General features: G+C 45.9%; 1 protein-coding gene across 4 annotated transcripts in view; it reads left to right on the top strand.

The window, feature by feature from the left end:
- The first annotated feature begins 886 nt into the window (after positions 1–886).
- The window catches only part of LOC131911817 (acylcarnitine hydrolase-like), an 18480-nt gene continuing 3397 nt past the window's right edge, over positions 887–15969 (top strand). The window contains exons 1-10 of one of the 4 annotated variants that reach the window (XM_059264195.1): positions 887–1095; positions 1820–2030; positions 3450–3591; positions 4248–4381; positions 4463–4721; positions 5868–5966; positions 6228–6368; positions 6478–6557; positions 7533–7678; positions 8041–8178. In XM_059264195.1, the coding sequence (XP_059120178.1) occupies positions 1020–1095; positions 1820–2030; positions 3450–3591; positions 4248–4381; positions 4463–4721; positions 5868–5966; positions 6228–6368; positions 6478–6557; positions 7533–7678; positions 8041–8178 (1426 nt within the window). In that variant the 5' untranslated portion in view covers positions 887–1019. Of the gene's footprint in view, positions 1096–1819; positions 2031–3449; positions 3592–4247; positions 4382–4462; positions 4726–5867; positions 5967–6227; positions 6369–6477; positions 6558–7532; positions 7679–8040; positions 8179–15969 lie in introns of all 4 variants that reach the window. The other 3 variants (XM_059264198.1, XM_059264199.1, XM_059264200.1) reach the window with 3 other exon arrangements.

The following is a 15969-nucleotide window of genomic DNA, read 5'->3' as shown; positions in this document are numbered from 1 at the left end:
ACCTGCATTTGCCTGTCTCTCCTGTGACATTGTGAGTGTGTACCTACTCACAGAAGTCCTCTGTCTCTCCTGTGACATTGTGAGTGTGTACCTACTCACAGAAGTCCTCTGTCTCTCCTGTGACATCTTGAGTAAGTACCTACTCACAGAAGCCCCTATGGCTTTTCCTATTACAGCTTTCTGTCCAGGAGTGAGGACAGGGTTCCTGGTATCTCAGAAGAGATTTAGAACCCATGCTGTGTCTTTCCAGAAGGCCAAAGAGGGAACAGAAACAGCAGAAGTATCAGTGATGGCTAGTCTTGGCTGTCAACTTTACTACATCTGGAATTACCTGAAATCCAGAAATGGAGGGCACATCTATGAGGAGTTTTATGCTTGGTTTGAAGTAGGTGAGTTTACTTCTTCTCCAGAAATTTAAGGCAGGAAATAACATGCCTTTTATCCAGATCTTGAAGTAGGAAGATATATATACCTTTAATATGGGCCAAACTGATAGAAGCCTATATATATAAGGTCATAGGAGACAGAGGATTTGGCTCTTTGCCTGCTGGTTCTTACCTTGATAGCAAGTCCATTCCTTCACCGGCATTAGAGCCTACTTCTTTGGGATTCCAGCATGTACAGATGAGACATCCAACCTCATGGACTGAGCAGCTTCTGGATTCTTAGACTTTGTATTCATAGCCAGCTACTGTTCAATTAGTAGAACTATAACCTGTAAGTTATTCTAATAAATCCCATTTATCTATATTTATATACAGAGATTTATTCTATAAATCCTGCTACTCCAAAGAACCCAGAGTAATATAGTGATTTTGCTCTGCCTCCAGGCTATTGGCTCCTGTCACTTCTGACTAATCAGTTCTCCTACAATGAGAACTTTACCCCACCACACCAAGTTCCCGCCTACATCTTTTTGATTTAAATTCCTGCCTGGGCACGCTGCACAGTTTCTGCTTCCTGTTTGTGAAACGTGGGCGTCCTATGTAGCAGCACAGACTCGGGCCTGAGAGCTGATCATGCTACTGAATCAACTTCATAGCTGGCTAAATGCTGTGGTCTTTGGGCTCCTGCTTCTCCTCCTCCATGTGCATGGTGAGGCTCACTAAACTGGCAATGGGGATGACTAGAGTCAGAGCTGCCAAATTCTGCATGTCAGAGGCTGAGCTTGTGGGAGGGATGCCAGGGATGGGGGCTGATGGAAATGATAGAATCTGGCAGATAGATAAAAGTGTGGGAAACGTGTGCTTCCCAATCCCCTGGCCACAGATTTTGTGTACCCTCACAGATGGTCAGAGATGTCTAAGATCATACCATAGTGAGAAGACAGTTCAGCATAAGGAGCTCTGGAGAGTGCCAGACAATTCAAGGAAAAGTGGGCTGAAGGAATTTTTCCCCTCCTCAGTGTATGGCTATGACTGTAGCTACTATTGACCTTTGGATGAGAATGACAATAATCATCTCTGTGAGTTCGAGGCCAACCTAGTCTTCAGAGTAAGTTCCAGGACAGCTGGATCTACACAAAGAAACCTTATCCCCCCCCCCAAAAAAAAAGACAATAATCATAAATTCATGTGGACAAGTGGCTATGAGTGTGTGACATCTTTGGCCAGAGAAATGCTCTGATACCCTTCAAAGGGGCAATAGGAAAGGTTCCTGGCCCTGAGGGATAGGGAAGCTCCCATACTCACACCCCACAGCTGAACTAGGAGGTTCTGAGTTCCCTGCCTGTGTGCCCTGGTAACAATGAGGTGGGAAATCCCAAAATCTGTGGGAACTGATTACACAAAGCTAACCTTGATGGCATCTCTCCACCCAGGTCAAGACTCATCAGAGGCCAGCCCCATCAGAAACACACACACTGGCCAGGTCCGTGGCAGCCTAATCCAAGTGAAGGACACCAAAGTTGGTGTCCACAGATTCCTGGGAATTCCCTTTGCCAAGCCACCTGTAGGACCACTGCGCTTTGCACCCCCTGAAGCCCCTGAACCATGGAGTGGTGTGAGAGATGGGACCTCATATCCAGCCATGTAAGTTCTGGATGCAGAGGATGTCTGGCCCTGGGGTGAACAGTTGTTCTGAGCTATGAGCCATGCTGAAGTCTTTCCTCCATCTCACCTCCATAGCAGTTTTTTCTCATTGTGGAGAAGCCTGCCATGCATTTTTCTGATGCACATGCTAAGGTTGAGTAGAATGACCTTGCCAGTCTCCTGGGTCAGATTTTGGCACCCACAGGGAGTTAGATGCAGGTACTATAGAAAGGAACAAAGATAAAATTGTTCACAGATTCAAATTGAATCCAGTGTTCTCTGCCAAGATGGGAGGGATCTCTAGGCATGAGTTATGTGACATATTAAATAGAGAGTGCCCCTGAATCCAATAGCATACACTTCAAGTCCTATGATGGATGCTTGCTAACCCCACCCTCACAGTCACTGTGACAGCCTATAGGGCCAGGCACCATTGATCAAGGAACAAGGATATGTAACTAATTCCTTCTGGAGACACTGTAGGAAGAAGAAGTTCCCTGAGAGTCTGTACATGGGATAAAGAATTTCTCACTGTCCTTTGGGGCAGTATTAGCCACCGATTCCTCTAGTGCCTGTGGATACAACACTCCAATATTGCAATCTTAGTTTGTTTTCTGTTGCTGTAATAAAATACCAACAAAAGAAATTTAGGGGAGAAAGCTACTATTTTAGGCTCCAGATTACAATTCATCATGTGGGGGAATTCACAGTGAAAGAGAATTACAAGAACTGGTCACATCACATCCACAGCCAGGAACAGAGAGTAGAAAAAGCTTGCATGCAGCTAGCTAATGCATAATTCACTTTTCTATTCTTATACAATTCAGTGAATGTGACCACATACAACCAGTCATTCCATAGAGATACCTGAAAGTCTCTATATCTCAGACTCAGAAAGAATAACATCCAGGCCCTACCCAAATGGAGCACTGATGCATAAATCTAATTAATCTTATCAATAAAAACCAGGAACCAGATATCGGTGTAAAAACCTGAAAGATCAGAGAAACGGGGGAGCAGCCACCAGTGACTTCCTATCTCTTCTGTTCCTCTGACCAAAAGGACCGAGATCCTGTCTCAGTGCCTCCTTACCATATCCTTTCCTTCTCTCTACAATCCTCCAAACCTCTATGGTTAACTAGGGGCTAGCTCCACCCTCTGACTCCAAGCAAGTTTTATTTGTCAGAACACAATCAAAATATCACACAGCATTAAGGACTCTCTAGAATTCTGGCTCCATCCCAGCTTTCAAGGAGTCCGTGGCCATTACCTTGGTGGGAAGGGACTTTAAAGGGGGAATATGTTTTAACAGGGCATCATGAGGAGCAGGAGCTGAAGGTGGCTGAGAAAAGATCCAGACTCACATTTGGTTTTGACCACCATACATCTCTTGGAATAACTGTCTCCCTTTTTCACCAGTTGTCTGCAAAATGTTGATATGATGAATTCAGAGGGCCTGAAGAAGCTAAAAATGACCCTGCCTCCCATCTCTATGTCTGAGGACTGCCTGCATCTCAACATCTACACACCAGCTCATGCCCAGGAGGGCTCTAACCCGCCTGTGAGTGTCAGGCCATGGTCAGCTTGGGGACAGGGCATGTTTTTATAGATGATTATAAGGGACAAAAGCAACTTGAGCTCCATTGCAGTGTGGACTCTGTTGAAAAGCCTTACCCTATTTGAGTCAAAAGAGGCCTTCTCAGCCACACTATGCAGCTGAAACCTGGGTAAGGGACACAAAGCACTGGAGCACTGAGTGATCAAAGGCTCTGGCTCTTTGATAAAACCAGGACTCATTATACAACCTATGCCTTGCAGAACCACTTGCCTGCTCAAGACCAAAATGTTGGGGTCACCCATTTACAATTTTAGTTTTCTGTTGTGCCAATGAGAATTGGTGATCCTTTTCTTTTTCAATCTGAAGAAATATTCATGGAGACACCCCTCTTTCTTCCACTATGAAGAGCCTGAGTAATGATGTCATTACTCTATACATAGAGTCATTAATTCAAACTGAAATACATGGTGGGGATGGGGACTACAAACAACCTGATGGGGCTACTGGAAGACCCTGGCCATGACCAAGGCCCTGGAGTGCTGAGGATTTGTATGTATTTGTGTAGCTGCAAAGAGGCACAGAAGTTGATACTCTAGTAAGCAGTCCTGCAGAGCTTGGGCTGGCTAACTGCTTCCTGGCATCTCTCTTGACTTCTCCAGGTGATGGTGTGGATCCATGGTGGTGCACTAGTTGTAGGAATGGCTTCCATGTATGATGGATCCATGCTGACAGCCACTGAGGATGTGGTGGTGGTCACTATCCAGTACCGCCTGGGTGTCCTGGGCTTCTTCAGGTGAGCCTAGGGCTGGGCTGGGCAATGGCAGCTGAGAAGAACCTAAACAGCCCTGTGATCCATGTTCCTTCCACTTCCCAGCACTGGAGACCAGCATGCCAGAGGCAACTGGGGCTACCTGGACCAAGTGGCTGCCCTACGCTGGGTCCAGCAGAATATCGCCCACTTTGGAGGAAACCCTGACGTTGTCACCATTTTTGGCGAGTCAGCAGGTGGCACAAGTGTGTCTTCACATGTTGTGTCCCCCATGTCCCAAGGACTCTTCCACAGAGCCATCATGGAGAGTGGAGTAGCCGTGTTGCCTGGTCTCATCTCCAGCTCCTCTGAGGTGGTTTACCAAGTGAGTGCCCCCAACTAATTCAGCCCTGTATCTACTGCCACAGCACTATCCTCTGGCACTATGGAGTAAACAAGGATCTAGGGAAAGGACCTATCTTCATTTTTTTCTGAAAGACTCAAGGGTTAGAATCCACACCTCTGCTTTCTACAGGCTGAGTATGTTATGTGGACAGCAAAGCTTCCCCTAGAAGCTTCAATCACTGAGAAAATTGAGTATGCAAGGGCTAGGGAGATGGTTCAGTGGGTTCTCTTAAAGCGCTCAGAGTACAAGCTGAGGGCCTATGTTCAAATCCCCAGAACCTACCAAAGGCTGGAGATAGTAACATGTATCTGTAATTCCAATGTTCCTGTGATCAGGTAGAAGGCAAAGACCAGAGTCCCTGGATGTCCACAGAGCAACTCAGCTAGTGCAGGCAGTAGCAAAACAAGAAGACATCCTTGTAGCTTAAGTTTTCCTGCCTGGCCCACGGTCAGGGCAAATCTCTCTCACCTGCCAGTCCCACAGCCTCTCAGACCCGACCAAGTAAACACAGAGACTTATGTTGCTTTCAAACTGTATGGCCGTGGCAGGCTTCTTGCTAACTGTTCTTATAGCTTAAATTAATCCATTTCCTTTAATCTATACCTTGCCACATGGCTCGTGGATTACCGGCATCTTCACAAACTGTTTCTCATCGTGGTGGCTGGCAGTGTCTCTCTGACTCAGCCTTCCACTTCCCAGCTTTATTCTCCTCCTTGCCCCGCCTATACTTCCTGCCTAGCCAACGGCCAATCAGTGTTTTATTGATTAATTAGCAACACATTTGCCATACATCACACAGCACATCCTGTCCCAAATACAGGGAATGGTGAAGTCTGAGACTTTGTCCTCGAACCTTCACATACGAACTTTGGTAAACTTGCTCCTTCTCTCATACATGAAGCACAGAAAGATGAATGGAGGAAAAAAATTATCCTAAAGAAAAAGAGCAAGTATGCAGCTATAAAGGATAGTGCTAGCTATCTGTCACCTATGAGCAATAGGACTTGGGAAAATTTTCAGATTTATTCCAATCCACACATAACACACACTAGAGTGTGGTATTTGGGGGTGATGGCATGGAGTTGGAATTGAAAAGACTCTTCTCCCTGCTTGTTTCCTTCGTAGACAGTGGCCAACCTATCTGGATGTGAAGCCATGAACTCAGAGGCCCTGGTGCACTGTCTGAGAGGCAAAAGTGAAGCAGAGATTCTGGTCATTAACAAGGTTGGAAGAATTGTGTGTCTGGAAGGACCTGGTCAACAGGATGTGGGGCTCTGAACCAAATACCTCATCTCTATGACTTTGTGTTCTTTTAGTTCTGTATGCAGTATGAACACCAAGATAGGCTAATCTAAGTGTAGGTTCTCTTCCAGAATGAGCAGAACACCATGAGGCTAGTAAGAAATGAGAAAATGGTGAAAGTAACACAGTGGATCAGCATGTGTATTTCGATGACCTTCAGCATTGACTTTTAATGCCCCTCAGGTCTTCCAGGTCATCCCTGCTGTGGTGGATGGGGAGTTCCTACCCAGCCATCCCCAAGAGTTGTTGGCTTCTGTGGATTTTCACCCTGTCCCCAGCATCATAGGTGTCAACAATGATGAGTATGGTTGGATCATACCTATGGTGAGGCTCACTTCCAATATTCTGGGAGCCTGGAGACTCATATGTTAAGCATGGGAACTCAATACATCTTTAGTCCAAGTCCATCAGATCCCACACTTCTGCCTCCCAGGTCACAGGCTCTGCTCAGACAATAAAGGAAATAACGAGAGAGAACCTGCAGGATGTTCTGAAGAATACAGCAGCACAAATGATGAGATACCTCTGGTCTTGTCCATATAGAGAGTTCCCTCATATTTCCTCCTCAGACAACACCCCTGTTAATAAAGGACCACATAGTCAAGCGGTAGTGGCGCACGCCTTTAATCCCAGCATTCGGGAGGCAGAGCCAGGCAGATCTCTGTGAGTTCGAGGCCAGCCTGGGCTACCAAGTGAGTTCCAGGAAAAGGCGCAAAGCTACACAGAGAAACCCTGTCTCGAAAAACCAAAAAAATAAAAAATAAAGGACCACATATATGTGTGATTCTGTGTAGTGTCACCTTGGAGTGTAGCAGGCTTTTTCTTTTTTGGAGCCACCGACCAGCTCCCAAATCATGACACGGAGTCTTCTTATTAGTTATGAATGCTAGGGCTTATCTTATGCTTGTCTCACTAGCTCTTGTAGTATAACTTAACCTGTTTCTTATAACTTAACCTGTTTCTGTTCATCTCTGTTTTGCCTCAGGGCTTTTTACCTTTCTTTCCTTCTGTATGTCTTTCACTGCTCCTCATGTCTGTCTGGTGTCTGGCTGGCTTCTGGCCCCAGGCGTGTCCCTCTCTTTCTCCTCACTCTCTTCTCCTTCTTCTCTTCTTCTTCCTGAGCCTAATTTCTCCTCCTACTTATTCTCTCTGCCCACCAGCCCTGCCTATCCCTCTCCTGCCTAGCTATTGTCCATTCAGTTTTTTATTAGACCAATCAGAAGCCTTAGGCAGTCAAGGTGAAACAGCAATACATCTTTATATAAATAAACAAATGCAGCATAAACAAATATAACACATCTTGACATTGTTAACAAGGGCAGCAGAAATAAATGTAACACATCTTTACACAGTTAAAGTAATATTCCACAGCATAAACAAATGTAACACATCTTTTCCCAATTAAAGTAATATTCTACAAGATTGGAAGTTGAACCTTTTTGAACCGAGAACATGCCTAACCTCATTCTTCCTGATCTCCTTGGTGTAGATGCTGCCTCCTGAGTGTGGTGACCTGCTAATGGAAGAGTACATGGGGGACACTGAAGATCCCCAAGCCCTCCAAATACAGTTCACAGAGATGATGGGAGACTTCATGTTTGTGATCCCTGCACTCCAAGTAGCACATTTTCAGCGTAAGTACCTCTGTAACAAGGCTTAGGGGAACATCTCAGAGAAGTGGGCCACAGGTGAGCACTGTGGAACAATGTAGTATCCAGGTCTCCTCATGTCTAGTTTAATAGAGTAATATCCAAGTACAGAGGGAAAGTGAGTTGCTAGTAACTCTATTGACTTGACAAAACCACTCATCTAGGAAGGCCATAGACACTGTTTAACCACGGGCTTTTCCACAGCTAGAGCTCCAGCCTGAAGCTCCCTCCGCCACTTAACTTTTATGATTCCAAGTAACTTTTCATCAAGGTTTCTTGCCACCAAACATGTATCAGAAAAGCTCCAGATATGGGATCACTAATTCACCGTCTGTCCTTACCTCCAGGTTCCCATGCTCCTGTCTACTTCTATGAATTCCAACATCGGTCCAGCTTCTTCAAGGATATCAAGCCACCCCACGTGAAGGCTGACCATGGTGATGAGGTTCCTTTTGTCTTTGGATCCTTCTTCTGGAGTGCAAAATGTGAGTCTTCCTTTTTTTTCTTGAGCTAAATGAGGTCTCAGATGGCTCCCTGAGGAACTCTTGAGCTCTCAGTCCATTTGAGGAAACCTGTAGATAGATAGGGAGAGAGAGAGAGAGAGAGAGAGAGAGAGAGAGAGAGAGAGAGAGAGAGAGAGAGTGTTTAGGGTTAGAATCTGGGCCTTTCCCAATCTAGCCTGTAATGTGGGAAATGACAGCACATTGGGTCAAGAATTCAATTAGAGGCTTGCATGGACCTTGGATACTGTATTTAGTGAAGAAGGGAGGTAGCAAAGCCCATAGTTTGGGGTCAGACAACAGCTGTGAGTCTGAAGCATGAGTTGGCAGTTGCATGATGTGGCATATACTTGGACCTTTGTTTTCCTACTGACTTCAGTTGACCTCACTGAGGAGGAAGAGCTGCTGAACAGGAGGATGATGAAGTACTGGGCCAATTTTGTAAGACATGGGTAAGACTACACCTCTCTCTCTCTCTCTCTCTCTCTCTCTCTCTCTCTCTCTCTCTCTCTCTCAATCTTCCAGGTGTGGGTCCCTATCTAGGACTCCCTTTTGGATGGTGGCCTTCTTACCATGCGTGGACATTTCATCACATGATAAAGTCTTCTCTACCCCATAGCACATTTATACAGATACTTTGTAGTTATCGGTTACTGGTCACCTCACAGTGACCTGGCTCATAAGTGCTATGGTATTGTTCTTTAGATCTTGCCTCTCAGAGGGAAACATAAAACAAGTGAGGTAGTCTTTACCCCACATGGAGTAGAAACTAGTTGGTGAAACTTGTATCCCTATATCAAGACACCTGAACCATCAGCCCCCTTAACCACTGTCCTAATCTTTCCACTTCCCTGACCCAAATCAGGGGGTCAGACTTTGGATCAGAGTGACCTCACCCTTTCCCACTGGCTGGCATATCCACAGGAACCCCAACAGCGAGGGTCTACCCTACTGGCCCATGTTGGACCATGATGAGCAGTACCTGCAGCTGGACATCAAGTCTGCTGTGGGCCAAGCCCTGAAGGCCAGAAGGCTGCAGTTCTGGTCCAAGACTCTGCCCCAGAAGATTCAGGAGCTAAAGAGATCTCAGAATATGCACAAAGAGCTCTAGTGCCCTGTGTGAAGAATGGTGTGTAGCATTGGCTGCTGTTGTGGTTAGCTTGAGGTTCCAAAAACATATTGAGGAAACTGAGTTGATTCTAACATTCACATAACCTCTGTACTTGTCTGTTCCTCTACATTTATCACAAATCCTCTGCATGTGACTCTTTATCCTGCTGGGTCATCTTTTGATAGACCCACTCAATAAATGCTCCAATAACAGTGTGGATTTGTGAACCCCGAAGTACCCATCTCTTTTCACACTCCACTGCGACTAGGTCCCTTCTTTCTTTCCTTGTCTCATCTCTCGTCCTCACTGTCCTCTAAGACCAAAAACCACTATAAGTGAAGCAGAAGCTTTGGGGAAGGTTGATGTGGGTTCTTTGGAGAGAATGGTGGGCTATATCAAAATCACATGACCTCTCTCATCAAGTTCATACTTTTGGAGACCTTGAAGTCGAAGGTTAAGATACCAACAGGTGTGCTGTATTTTGATGGCTAGCTCTCTGATCCAAAGATGATACCTTATATGTGATGGGATAATTAATAGTTCTCATGACCCAAGCCTCAAATAGGCCTAACTCTTAACATCATCATATTGGAGTCTAAGTTTCAGTATAGAAATCTGGTTCGTAGATATTTTCAAAACACAGCACATAAAGGTTCCCAAGTCAGTCTCTGGATTTGAAAACATCTGAAAGTATCTCTATCTATTGTGTTTGTAGATAAAATGTCACCTACAAATTATTTTAAGATGATATGTCCATTTATTGGTATTGATGTCTTTTTTCTTCCTCTTCCCATCATTCAACCCCATTCATCTATTTCCATCCCAAAGTAGCTAGTGGCACAATTTTATATGAGACGTAGGTTTCAGTATCTATTATCTCAAGTCTGGGTCAGTGTGTGTGTGTGTGTGTGTGTGTGTGTGTGTGTGTGTGTGTCCAGAAGAACTAGGTTGGTTACATACAGTGTGTCTGCTGAGGTTCGTCTTGATTTCCAAGGGTCCTGTAGACATGTCAATGCCCACATTTGGATGATCACAGCACATCTGTGAAGATGTATGACTATGGAGTGAGTCCTAGTAGTGGGGGGGGGGGGTGCCAGAGGGTCTATACATGTACAATAGACGTTCTGTCCCCTGCCTCCCTGAGCACTTGTCCATGTATGGGGGTGTCATCCTGACTTCCGGTTCCCCTGCAACCTCCTGGTCTGTGTGACAACTCTCTTCCCCTTGATTGTCCATATGCATGGCTTTCATTCTTACCTCTTTGCTGTTGCTAAACATTTTGGCCTTTCTAATAAATAACCTCTCTTTTACTTTATGTCATTATACAAAGCTGCCAAATTCTGCTCAAGCTACCTAAATTCTCCAAAAACATTTTCTCTCTGTCATTAAGAACCTGGATCCGCCGGGCAGTGGTGGCGCATGCCTTTAATCCCAGCACTCGGGGGGGCAGAGGCAGGTGGATCTCCGTGAGTTCAAGGCCAGCCTGGTCTATAGAGCGAGATCCAGGACAGGCACCAAAGCTACACAGAGAAACCCTGTCTCGGGGAAAAAAAAAAAAAAGCCTGGATCCTTCATGCTAGAGACGCTGACATATCATATCCCCTTATCTCTGATCAGCTTGCCCTACAAGTCAAGTTGTCTTAGGTTGGCAAACACCCCCCTTTTAAAATTCAGTGCAAGGAATACCAACCCCAGGACAGCATGACCTTTGGGGTCCAAGTGAATATTATTGATTGTCTATCCTGGACACCATGGGCAGAGAAGGATATCCTCCAGGAGGGCTGCTGCCAGATTCTCCCACTGCGGCCTGAGCTCATTATTGGGCTCCTGCTGCTGACGATTAAGACACATCAGGCTGTTCAGGTAACACAAAAATCTAGTGTATGTCTTTGTTCTTAGAAGAGCTGAGACATTCCATCTCCAAAAGCCCAGCTGTTCCTTCAGAGGGGAAGTCGACGGAAGAGAGAACATCTGCCTAGGCCAGGACTGGGAGCACAGATAATCTGAAGGGAGACACTGAATTGACATCATGCCTTGCTGACTGGGGAAGATGGGCACAGCCATGGTTGTACCATGCCAGTGGAAACATTCAGAAAAGCACTGAGGAGAAAGATTCTGTGCCAGGCTTTGAGTACTCTAGATTTTTTTTTTTTTTTTTTTTTTTTTTTTTGGTTTTTCGAGACAGGGTTTCTCTGTGTAGCTTTGCGCCTTTTCCTGGAACTCACTTGGTAGCCCAGGCTGGCCTCGAACTCACAGAGATCCGCCTGGCTCTGCCTCCCGAGTGCTGGGATTAAAGGCGTGCGCCACCACCGCCCGGCGAGTACTCTAGATTTTTGAAGGCTGGAGATATGGAACCAGATTCTCAAGTGGCATTGATGGTTGTCTGAAGTAGACACCCATACAGTTTCCTCCATGAAGTCTGTCTTAGCCAGATCCTGTACTTCTGATCCTGTATTCATTGGTGAATCCTGACAGGCAGGGTTCTCTGGGATTCTAAAACTTCTATTCATGGCCTAATATCCCAGTTTTATCATAGGCTCTGAGAATCCAGAGAGTCCCAGTGTTGGAACCAACAGGGCCTAAAAATGTTCGTCAGGTGGATAAATGACTCTAAACTTGTTCTCAGTAGGAATTTCCATCACACTAGCCACAATATAAAGAAGAAATGAATAGGGGAAAGGCACTTAAAATGCCACACAAAAACAGAGTAACATCTAAATTAAAGATATCATAGATCTAGAGAAGTTCATAGACACCCACAAAACACTCCATAAAACACTACAAAATACACATTCTTCTTGGAAATCCATGAGAATTCTCTACAAAATAAGTTGTGTATTAGGACACAAAAGAAGTTTTAAAAAGTACAGGAAAATTGGAATAATTACATCTATTTTATTACAATAGAATAAAACTCTCAATCCACAGTAAAAGAAACTATAGAACACATACAGTCTTGTGGGATACACAACATGCTACTGAATAATGATCACATCATTGAGTGAAATCAAGAAGAAAATTTAAAAATTTATAGAATCAAATGAAAAAGAAAAGACAATGTCAAACCCTAGAGGACACACTCAAGGCGGTCCCAAGCCTTAATGACTAAATTAAATACTCAAATGTCTGCCCCTTCTCCATCTGAGTGATCCTCAGCACACACCTCCTTTTATAGCTTTCTGCACCCTGCTCTCCTCTACAAAGGCAACATTTGACCTGTGAATCTCAATATCATAAACACGGTGACTCTAAGTTGGGGGTAATGGCTGCTTGTATCTAGAATGGCTCCAGAGGCCACGCTGTGCCTTCCCAGGGAACCAAAGAGTGAGAAAATCCAGCAGATATGGTTCCACCACCTGCTAATTACTGGCTCTCCAACACTGGCTCTCCTCTGTCTACTCAGTGCAGCCCTCCTGCAGCTACCACTTTGCCCTTCCCCCAACAAGCTGCTTGCCTACACCTCTGTGAGTACAAATTCTTGCATGGCCAAGGCCTGAAATATCTTCCTGTTGGAAGCATGGTGCATCCATTGCAACACAGACTCAAACCATAAGGAGGAGATGCGAACTGGGGTCTGAGAGAGACTGAGAAGGTTGGAACAAGGGAGGAGTAAATTAGTAGAGACAGCAGATGGCAGTGAGGGAAAGTGCCTGTCTTAGTTAGGGTTTTCATTGCTGTGAAGAGACACCCCAGCAACTCTCACAAAGAAAACATTTATTTAGGGTGGCTCACTTACGGTTTCAGAGGTTCCTTCCATTATCATCATGACAGGGAGCATGGCGGCATGCAGGCAGACATGGTGCTGGAGCTGAGAGTGCTACATGTTTTGTTTTTGTTTTTTTTTTTTTTTGGTTTTTTTCTTTTTTTTTTTTTTTTTTTTTTTTTTGGTTTTTCAAGACAGGGTTTCTCTGTGTAGCTTTGCGCCTTTCCTGGAACTCACTTGGTAGTCCAGGCTGGCCTCGAACTCACAGAGATCCGCCTGGCTCTGCCTCCCGAGTGCTGGGATTAAAGGCGTGTGCCACCACCGCCCGGCTAAGTGCTACATCTTGCAGGCAACAGGAAGTGAACTGACACGCTGGGTGGTATCCTGAGCAGGGGAAACCTCAAAGCCCGCCCCCACAGTGACACACTTCCCCCAACAAGTCCATACCCACTCCAACAGTGCCACACCTCCTGATAATGCTACTCTCTATGAGATTATGGGGGCCGATTACATTCAAACTACCACAGTGCCCTACCCAGTGCCCACACCAAAACCCATGGCGTGATCTTTGTGGCACACTAAGGGTCAGTGATGAGTGAAGACACTCAACACTAAGGAACCTGCCCAGTAGAGGGGCTTTCAGGAGCTGCACCTGCAAGTTAAAGGCAGAAAGTTGGAAACAGAAGGACATATGTGGCACTGCCCTCCTCTGTGTTTGATTACGGCTGTATGTATGACTGTCGCTGCTACCGGCCCTCAGATAACAATGAAACTAATAATGCCTTCATAGCGACAGTGAGCTCGACTGCCACCTCCTCTGCCACTTCGCACAAAGGTTTGGAGGTTCAGGTAGCAGCTGTTTCCTTTCACACGTGTGCTCACACTGCACTTTATTCAGTCAGCAGCCTTGCACATCTGAGTGGCTTCCATGTCTCAGCTTGTATTTTCCAAGGTGGATTTCACTATGTAGTCCAAGCTGACCTTAAACGCCACCCTATGCCTCTACCTCCCAACTGCTGGAATTAGAGAAAAGCAACACCAAGCCTAGGTTTTTTTGTTGCCTTTAACAAAACTGTTATGAACGTTTTTTCAGACATGATTTTCTTTAATCAGGAAGTTCATAGAATATTAGTGTCCTCTGTCAGAGATGTGGACTTGAGTGCAGCTGGGGTATGCCTGAGGTGTCCACATGCCCACCTATGGCTAAGATAGCTTGGTCGCCACATGAGAATAGGAAGAAGCAAAGTGCTAGAGAGGCCCACAGAAATCCACAAAGATACCCCCACAACAGACTGCTGGCAATGGTCGAGAGACAGTCCGAACTGACCTACTCTGGTGATGGGATGGCCAAACACCCTAATTGTCGTGCTAGAAAACTCATCCAACTACTGAGGGATCTGGATGCAGAGATCCATGACTAGGCCCCGGGTGGATCTCTAGGAGTCTAATTAGCGAGAATGAGGAGGGTTTATATGAGCGAGAATTGTTGAGACCAAGGTTGGATAAAGCACAGAGACAAATAGCCAAACAAACGGAAACACACGAAATATGAACCAATGGCTGAGGGGTCACCAACTGGATCAGGCCCTCTGAGTGGGTGAGACAGTTGATTGGCCTGATCTGTTTGGGAGGCATCCAGGCAGTGGGACCGGGTCCTGTGCTCATTGCATGAGTCGGCTGTTTGAAACCTGGGGCCTAGGCAGGGTCCCTTGGCTCGGCCTGGGAGGAGGGGACTGGACCTGCCTGGACTGAGTCTACCAGGTTGATCTCAGTCCGTGGGGAAGGCTTTGCCCTGGAGGAGGTGGGAATGGGGGTTAGGCTGGGTGGAAGGTGAGGGGGGACGGAGAGGGGAGAACAAGGGAATCCGTGGCTGATATGTAGAACTGAATTGTATTGCAAAATAAAAATTTTTTTAAAAAAAAGATAGCTTGGTCGCTTACATAACATAGTCTTTCATCCTTCTCTTCATTTCTCCTTTTAGCCAACACTCACAAAGGACACTCTGCATGGTATTCACTACCAAGCCTTCCAGGAACCTGTACACACAGTAAGTTCCCCAGGAAGCTGTGAACATATATGCCCCAAAGGGTGCTTGCCTTCCTCCACACTCTCCCTAGTCCAGGTCCCTTCCTCACCTCTCTTTTTCCTACTTTCTCACTCATTTCTCTGGCTTTCTAGGCCCTCTGTTCCTAGGGTTGTCTTTTTTTTTTTCCTTTTTTTTTTTTTAATTTTTATTTTGCAATACAATTAAGTTCTACATATCAGCCACGGATTCCCTTGTTCTCCCCCCTCCCGCCCCCCTCACCTTCCCCCCAGCCCGCCCCCCATTCCAATCTCCTCCAGGGCAAAGCCTTCCCCACAGACTGAGATCAACCTGGTGGACTCAGTCCAGGTAGGTCCAGTCCCCTCCTCCCAGGCCGAGCCAAGGGACCCTGCCTAGGCCCCAGGTTTCAAACAGCCGACTCATGCAATGAGCACAGGACCCGGTCCCACTGCCTGGATGCCTCCCAAACAGATCAGGCCAATCAACTGTCTCACCCACTCAGAGGGCCTGATCCAGTTGGTGACCCCTCAGCCATTGGTTCATATTTCATGTGTTTCCGTTTGTTTGGCTATTTGTCTCTGTGCTTTATCCAACCTTGGTCTCAACAATTCTCTCTCATATAAACCCTCCTCATTCTCGCTAATTGGACTCCCAGAGATCCACCTGGGGCCTAGTCATGGATCTCTGCATCCAGATCCCTCAGTAGTTGGATGAGGTTTCTAGCACGACAATTAGGGTGTTTGGCCATCCCATCACCAGAGTAGGTCAATTCAGACTGTCTCTCGACCATTGCCAGCAGTCTGTTGTGGGGGTATCTTTGTGGATTTCTGTGGGCCTCTCTAGCACTTTGTTTCTTCCTATTCTCATGTGGTCTTCATTTACCATGGTCTCCTATTCCTTGTTCTCCCTCTCTGTTGT

Source organism: Peromyscus eremicus, chromosome 5, assembly GCF_949786415.1.
Source record: "Peromyscus eremicus chromosome 5, PerEre_H2_v1, whole genome shotgun sequence".
Taxonomy (NCBI): domain Eukaryota; kingdom Metazoa; phylum Chordata; class Mammalia; order Rodentia; family Cricetidae; genus Peromyscus; species Peromyscus eremicus.
The sequence above is the reverse complement of the archived record's forward strand: the minus strand, read 5'-3'. Positions and strand labels throughout refer to the sequence as shown.